The 8,378-nt window shown below is 45.9% G+C and overlaps 1 protein-coding gene across 1 annotated transcript; it reads left to right on the top strand.

Moving 5' to 3' along the window:
* The first annotated feature begins 889 nt into the window (after positions 1 to 889).
* LOC110955550 (polypeptide N-acetylgalactosaminyltransferase 15) lies at positions 890 to 6,199 on the top strand. Its single transcript, XM_022200589.2, has 10 exons — positions 890 to 2,146; positions 2,273 to 2,439; positions 2,572 to 2,776; positions 3,643 to 3,810; positions 4,011 to 4,128; positions 4,567 to 4,761; positions 4,842 to 4,973; positions 5,060 to 5,161; positions 5,247 to 5,390; positions 5,489 to 6,199. Exons 1-10 carry the CDS (start codon positions 1,614 to 1,616, stop codon positions 5,678 to 5,680), a joined length of 1,956 nt encoding a protein of 651 aa, XP_022056281.2. The 5' UTR covers positions 890 to 1,613; the 3' UTR covers positions 5,681 to 6,199.
* The last annotated feature ends 2,179 nt before the right edge of the window (positions 6,200 to 8,378 follow it).

Here is an 8,378-nt window from a genome sequence, read left to right as displayed (position 1 = left end):
CTCTCTCTCTCTCTCTCTCTCTCTCTCTCTCTCTCTCTCTCTCTCTCTCTCTCTCTCTCTCTCTCTCTCTCTCTCTCTCTCTCTCTCTCTGATCTTTTAGTGTCTCTCTTTCATTCTCAGCCTCTTTGCTACACCCTCACCTTGCTGCCTCTCTCCAGGTGTCCCTCTTCATACTGTAATCATGATCATCAGAGGCCTCTGTGCCCTGTCATCCTGAGCAGCAGAGGAGGTGGGTGTCTATGGGTGGGCTAGAATGGGAGGAAGGCAGGGAGCTGTTAATCCCACCCACTCATTCAGACACAAGAGCAGCCAGACAGCCACCACCAGGACAGTAAACTGGTGTGTGACTGCAGCCAGACTGGCCTCAGAGCTGCACAGGCTGCTCTGCCAGCTTCCATGAAACAACTTCTCTGAGCTCCAGTCAGCCACAATGCAAACCAGAGCTGCTCTGACGCAGGAGCTCTTTGTTTCTTATGATGTGGGGAAGAAAAACTGTCTGACCTTCTGCTGGCTGTCACGAAAAAAAGCTTAAAAACCCCCATCCCTCTGAGGTCACTTGGAAAATGTATTAAGGAAATTATTAGGTCATATCTTGCCATTTTCCAATGCAATCCTTACATGACATTTTCTCTTGTTTTATTTAGTGCTGTGGAAAACTCCACATGCAGTGTGGTAAAAATATGAAAAACATTTTTGTTGTCTTACAAAACACAACTATGCAAATTCCAAGTTTTCCAAAACAAAGCAGTTGAAAACAGCAACGTCTGCTGCCAAGATCTCCTCAGAGGAACCGGGGAGATCGAAGCTGCGACCGCCCCGCTTCCCGGCACTGACAGACGGTCATGAGACCACGGGGCCCGCCGCCAGCTGGCCGGAGAGCGCATCTTTGATGTGTGACGCATCGGGGGAGAGACGCCTTCACCAAGCAGACCTTCACACACGAACCAGAGGAAATATAAAAGTTTCTTTCCACTGCATGTCAGTAACTTAGAAGGAACATACAGTTGTTTCTGGAAAGTCGTGACATTTCTTCATTATGAGCTCTTGTAAAATTGTTTTTTTTTAGGAATCTTGACAAGTCTTTCCAGGAATAAAGACTCCAAATATTAAAAATTGTCCCAGAGACCTAGTGATGCAGCGTTTAACCACTTTGAATTTGTGCACCATTGTGATTTTTCTCCAGCAGCATTTGTCTAAAGTAGCTTTATAAATCTCAGTTATCAGTGGGAGGAACAGGTGGATGTGGGACGTTAGTTGGATTGTTCTGCCGGTTTACTCAAATCCAACGTGATGCAGGCTTTAGGACCGCGGGATGAGTCGAACAAGAGGCAAAGTCTGCGCACCTCCACCATTTAGAAGTTGACTTTAGGTCTTGAACCTGCGCTGTCCGTCACTCGTGTCCCAGGTCTGCTGCTTCATGGATGCAGCTCCAATCCTCACCAGACTGATGTGCAGTATGTTTACTTTTCTGTTTCTGGGATAATCCTTGTTAGTTTTCATCACTTTGGTGAAATGCAATCGACTTTAAAGTTGAGGCAAAACTCAAAAATGTGCAGTTCAAGACAGCTGAGCTGATTCTGGGTGCCCCCTTCATCTCCTCTGCGCTCCTCAGCATGAGGCTGTGGAGCAGAGCGACAGCTGTCCGGAGGAGGATGCTCTGCCTCTGGTTGCTGCTCCTCGGGTTCACCCTGGTTACTCTTGCGCTCTCGGATCTTTTCAGCCGGGATCGCGACCACAGTCGTGACAAGCCTGGTCCTCCCCGCCGCCCCCTTCTCCAGCGGATCCCCAGTCCGCCGGACCTGGAGCTCATCGTGGAGTCCCGAGACCCCGCTTTAGAGCTCGGAGTCGACGTGGCTCCGCTGAAATCATTGCAAGAAGACGAGCTTTTATTCGTGCCATCCATACAGGGCACCAAGAGCGCGCCGCAGAAGAAGGGAAGCTACAAGGTGCTCATGCCCGGAACTAATAAAGGTCCGACTGTCCCGGGGACCATGGCGCACGGTGAGATGGGTAAAGCAGTGCGACTCCACCTGGACGGTTTGGAGAAGGATATGGAGCAGGCTGCGGTGCAAAAGTACGGCTTCAACGAGGTGGTCAGCGAGAGGATTTCACTGCGTCGCAGACTGCCAGAGACGCGTCATCCTGAGTGAGTGCACAACGGCCAAAGCGCACGAAGAACTCATAACCCAAAATTTTACTCATTTTGCGTTAAAAAAGCATTCAAAACAAATGTAGTTGTGCTGACAGGGTGTATTTGTTTGCCACTAAACAGGTGTTTTGGGGAGAAATACAGCGAGTCTCTCCCTTCAGCCAGTGTTGTGATCTGTTTTCATGACGAAGCCTGGTCCACACTCCTGCGCACAGTTCACAGTGTGCTGGATACTGCACCCAAACGGTATCTGCAGGAGGTTCTGCTGGTGGACGACCTGAGCCAGCACGGTGAGTCATCCATCCATCCATCCATCCATCCATTCATCCATCCATCCATCCATCCATCCATCCATCCATCCATCCATCCATCCATCCATCCATCCATCCATCATGTTCTAATCTCATGTCCTTCTTTTTTAGGTCACCTGAAGACTGTTCTGAGTGAGTATGTGTCTCATCTGGATGGGGTGCGTTTGATTCGTAGCACTAAGCGCCTAGGTGCTGGTGGTTGCCGTACACTGGGTGCTGCAAGGGCAGTAGGGGAGGTGCTGGTGTTCATGGACTCCCACTGTGAATGCCAGAAGGGTTGGCTGGAGCCACTGCTGGAGAGAGTTGCTCAGGACAGGTACTGTTTACTCTGAATTAGAATCTGTTCTTGCATTCTTTGGTAATCGCCTGTGCCCCCAAAGTTCCTCTTTAATCACACTAATTGTTAGTTTGTCTGCTGGTTAAATGCCAAAAATATCAAAACTTAAAAGGCCAGAATTTTGTAATGAAGAATAATTAAGATCAAGGAAACTATTTGGCCTTGGAAAATCCAAACCCAGCAGTCGTGCCCAAACTCTCTGTGTCTGCTCCTCTGTTGTGTTCTGCTATTTGACAGAACCACTTGTGGGAAGTGAGAAGATGGAGGGTTCAGAGTTATCAGTTGTCCTTACTCATTAGCACAGCACAGGGATACATGTGCTGTGTGTATCCAAGACTCAGCTCTCATGATTTGGCTCCGGCCTTCTGTCTCAGGCTGCCTGCAGCGTGGCTCTAATTAGACTAGGTAATTAGGCCAGGAATCTGCAACCACTCAGCTCTCTCAGCCACATGTTTGACCCTTCTCCCATTTCTTGCTCTCCCTATCCCCCCTTTTAATCTTTTCATTCCAGTTCCTCTGAGCATCACATCACATCACACATGGCCACTTGGTAGAAATATTTCAGACAGCATATGTGAAGCAGAACAGTCCCCAACAAAGGACCGGTTTCTGTGACACAGCCTGCAACACACTCACACATAAACGTTTGTAACCAAAATCACAGATGAGAAGACATGTTTCTTTTAGATGCACACACACTTTGACTAATAAGTGAAAATGTAGCCAAGGAAGGCTGTTTAATTATCATTCATAACATCAGCTTCACCACACTTGATAAATGTCAATAAAATAAGACTAATTTGAATATAAAAAGGACTGTAGCAATAAATGTGGTGTCTCTGCAGGACTACAGTGGTGTCACCCATCATGGATGTAATAGACTGGCAGACCTTTAGGTACAATGCCACCCAGTGGCCAATAAGAGGAGTGTTCGACTGGAGACTTGACTTCTATTGGGAATCAAACCCTGAACCGGAAGATAAGGACCCAGAGATGGCTGTTCGACCTGTGAGGTGAGTTTGCAGATGCTCCGCTTGTGCCACAACAAAGCAACGTTAAATTAACCCTAAGAGAGAAGGGTACTGATCAGATATGATTCTGTCTTTTTCTAAATGTGGAATTGACCTTTGACCTTTCAGAAGCACACAGAAGTTTGTAATGTAATGATTCTCAGACACCAACATATGTTTGTTCGTAATTCTGGCTGTGACAGGAGCCCTGCTTTAGGAGGCGAAGTTGTGGCCATCGACAGACATTTCTTCCAAAGCGTGGGAGCCTATGACCCTGGGATGCTGCTGTGGGGGGCGGAACATATTGAGCTGTCAATTAGGGTAATGGAAAAGTCATTTTCTATCACCTTTCCTGCTAAAACCTTCTGTCTAGGAACCCATGCCAGACTGTGAGAAGACAGACTGCCTTTGAGTTTTCATCTTAAGTCACATGAAGTATTTTAGCCATGCATTGCCTGAGTGATTCAGTTGCCTTCTGCTCGGGCCTCAGGAGTGTTGTACTGTGAGATGATGCCTTTTGCAAATGGAAATTTCGGGATGAATAGTGGTCTGGGAATGTCCTGGCCTGTGGATGAATGCACAAGTCAAATGTTACGAGTCCAACTAGTGGCCAAAGATGACCTTAAACACATGTAAAAATCAGATTCTTGTAGAAGTAGTGCACATTGTACTTCTCTGAAACACACAGAAGAAAACAAGACATTTCTGTAAATTTTTCTCCCAAACGTCTGTCACCAAAATACCCCTCCACTCCTACAGGTGTGGTCATGTGGGGGCTCCATGGAGGTGGTTCCTTGCTCACGTGTGGCCCACCTCAATCGCCACCACCTGCCATATCACTTCCCAGACCAGGACCTGCTGCAGAGGAACAAGATCCGCATCGCTGCCATCTGGATGGATGCATACAAGAAGATCTTCTATAGGAGAGAGACGCTTGCTCATTTTATCAGGCAGGTGTGTGTGTGAGGTAACACATTTGTGTCAGGAGAGCGGCTGGTGAGTGCATCGCGATCTGAAACTCTGTCTTTGTGCAGTCTGAGAGCCCAAACATCACAGAGCGCCTGCGGCTGAAGAGGAGTCTGGGTTGTAGGAACTTCCACTGGTTTCTGACTACAGTTTACCCACAACTCTACATCCCTCAGGACAGACCTGCTCTGTCGGGAGAGGTAGCAGACACACACAGGCACACACGCACGTGACTTCTCTATGATGGACATTACAGACTGTGGTGTTACATTCTGCCTGATTACAGCTGTACAGTGTCGGCACCGGTGGCTGTGCAGACTACCCCCGTGGGCAGGGACGGCAGGGTGGAGACATGAGTATAGTGCCATGCAGCGGGACAGGCAGCCAGGTAACCATGACAACAGGTTGTTATTTAGGGATGGCAGTAGTAAAGTGTCACACAGTGGCAAAGATGGTCTCTCTTCCTGTTGTAGCACTGTGATCTAAACTCAGAGGGTGAAGTGCGATGGGGTCCCATGGGGGCTTTGTGTTTGGATGCCAAGGGAGACAGGGTGGTCCTCTCTCCCTGCCCCACCCACCGACCCACCGCCAGCAGACTCCAGTGGAAGTTCATAAAGGCAAGGCAGATAATTAGATTTTTTTTTAGCACATATACGCGTACAGATTTTTGTTGCTATCTGGGGCACTTAGTTAACTGTCTGTATCTGTTCCCCAGCTGAGCGGCCAGCTTGTGCACCAACAGTCCCAGTTATGTCTGGAAGCTGTGAAGGAAGGAGGGCTCCTGCAAAGCAGCCCAAGAGAAGCCAACATTTACCCCAGCACAGGAGGTCTCTTCCTGCGCCAATGCACACATCACCCCAGACAACAGTGGCACTTTGAGCAAGTAGTGGCTCCTAAAGGTGCCTGAAACGTGAAGCACAAAGGGGACTAGTGCATTTTCAAGATGTGAATTATAGGCGTATCAGACAGGCTTTTTCTATATGTACTATCCATAGTGGTAGAAAAATATCCTTATTCTAATTTGTCTCTCTACTCCGCCACTCAGCATGTTTTGTTCCTGTTTTAAGGATTGCAAATATCATTAACTGTTTATGATAATTAAGTAATAATAAAAGTAATTATCTATTAGGAATATCAATTTTAATATCTACTACTGTATTCTATTTATGTATATAGTCATCATATAATATATAAAGATACTGTAGGTTAAATTATCTTAAATTATCTTTTGTGTCAGAAAATGCTTTCATTAATTCAAGTGTAACTTTGTTTTGTGTACATTATGAAAAATACTTGATTATGCAGGTGAGAGAAGTCTCTGAATTCAGCACTGGATCATGCCAGTTTTACCAAAGTGACCACTGTTCCATAGGTCTATGCTGTAGACTAAATAAATACAGTACCAAAAAGCTGAGCTTGTACTTTATGCTTACAGCTCTGTCCGTACTTCTCCCCAGCTTTTCTTTGAGTGTCCTCCTCATTTTGGGCACTAAGTGTAGCTCTGCATCACTTCACTAACTTTATCTTCTTCATGACAGATACACACAGGTGACAAATTAAAGGAAAAACCTACACAGAGTGTCTTAGTGAGATGTGGAGCCACCAGAAGTCTTAGTACCTATGCTCATCATCCCTCATTTAGTGTTTTGTTGATGATGGTGGAGAGTGCTGTCTCACAAACCTGTCCAAAATCTCCCAAATGTGATCAATTCAGTTGAGATCTGGTGACTCTCAAGACCAAAATATGCGATTCACATCATTCTAAGACCTTTCGCCGACCATTTGGATGAAGGCATGATCACCCCTGAGGAGACCACTTCCATCAGGACAGAAATGTTTCATCATCATCTCTTAATACTGATTTACTTGTCATAGTATGCAAAGCAGAGATGCTATCAGTGACACAGTGAGGGACATGCACAATATTCAGACACTAAAACAGTTGAATTCAGCCATTTTCAAGTACTCCTAAGTATTTTAATCACTCCTCCAGAATTTTGCACTCTAAAATGTCTTCTTCTTTTGTGATTTGTTGCACTGCTTTCTACTAAGTACATTAAGTACCTGAAAAAGTAAGCATTTTCATACCTTATTAGCTGTCAACAGCAGAGGGAGCCATCAGCCTTCATATTCTCATCTAAAGGCCCAGCTAGTCACTTTTCTATTGTTAAACACCAATAACCACCCATGTCATTTACTTCAGAGAATTTCCATCAAGATGTTCTAAACTAAATTCCCTGTCATTAGAGCTAACATAATTACATGACACAGTAAGCCAGTCATGTGACAGTGATGTCCTGATGTGCATCTCACCAAGAGAAGTAAATGCTGTCGACAACAGGCAAACCTCTGATTAACACCCAGACTGCAGGGTAATGGGCGGCGCAGTGTTGCAGTGGGTAGCGATGTCACCTCACAGGGTTCAAACCTGCTTTGTCATCTGAGGCCTTTCTGTGAAGTGTGTTTTCCCTGTGTTGTCTGTGTAATTCCAAATAGGTTGTGGGTGTGAGCTGGCTGTCTCTTTGTGTTTGCCCTGTGATGAACTGGTCTGGGGTGCACCCCATTGTCAGCTGGTGTTGGCTCCAGCCCCTGTGACCGTCTACATGGCGGGTACCTCTAATGGATGGATGGATGGATGGCCAACAGGGTCATGTGTTTTTGTGTCTGAGTATTTAAGCCACAGTCCAATAGATCACAAGTAAAGATGCTATTTAATTCATGGTGCTTTAGGTTAAAATAATGACTGACAGGCAGAAAAGACCCAGAGCCGATCCTCTGCAACTCTTTCTTCCTGCTCCCAGGCAATGAGTTCTTATAACCCCTCATACTCTGTCACACAGTAATGCTCTTCTTAAGCTATGGTGCACTTAGCCCAGTCAAGTACACGGCACCTTTTCAATAAAAAATCAGCCTTATGTTATGTCTGCAGCCTGAAGGCATAAGTCAGACAACATGTTGTTGATTAGTATGTCTTCCTCAGTTATGTAACTCTGGGTTTCAGAGCTGTTGTAAAAGAAGGGCAGCATCTCTCTGCTGTGGGTCTTCGGAGGATGGTGAGAGGTCACAGACTAATTGTGTGGAATTCACTGCAGAAACAAAAACCATGTTTCTCTAGACCTAAAGAATGTCACAGATGAAAGTGTTTGTTTTTACTTCTTTCGCTTGAAAACTGAACAAAATATGAAATTTGTCAGAGCTGCTGCCCACACTTCTCTATACAGCAATGCCACCGCTGTTATTTTTCCTACCCATAAAGCAGTGGGGTTTGTGGAGCATAAAACAATGAAAAGTTAAAGGCAATGTCAGCAAAACTAAAATAGCACCAGCATATCTCTCATCCAAAAGAGAGAAATAAACTTTTTAATGTTTCACTGTTTGTCTGGAGAAATGTGTTTTGATGCATGGATTCTCAACCATCCATCCATTCTCTATACACCGCTTTATCCTCACTAGGGTCGCGGGGGGTGCTGGAGCCTATCCCAGCTGACTCGGGCGAAGGCAGGGGACACCCTGGACAGGTCGCATGGATTCTCAGTCACTTTAAAATACCCTGATAAAGCTGCAGCAGCTGCACTATCAATGGTACTACGAAACTTTATTGGAGA

Source organism: Acanthochromis polyacanthus, chromosome 11, assembly GCF_021347895.1.
Source record: "Acanthochromis polyacanthus isolate Apoly-LR-REF ecotype Palm Island chromosome 11, KAUST_Apoly_ChrSc, whole genome shotgun sequence".
Lineage (NCBI taxonomy): Eukaryota > Metazoa > Chordata > Actinopteri > Pomacentridae > Acanthochromis > Acanthochromis polyacanthus.
Note: the sequence above shows the minus strand (reverse complement) of the source record. Positions and strands in the feature narration are given on the sequence as shown.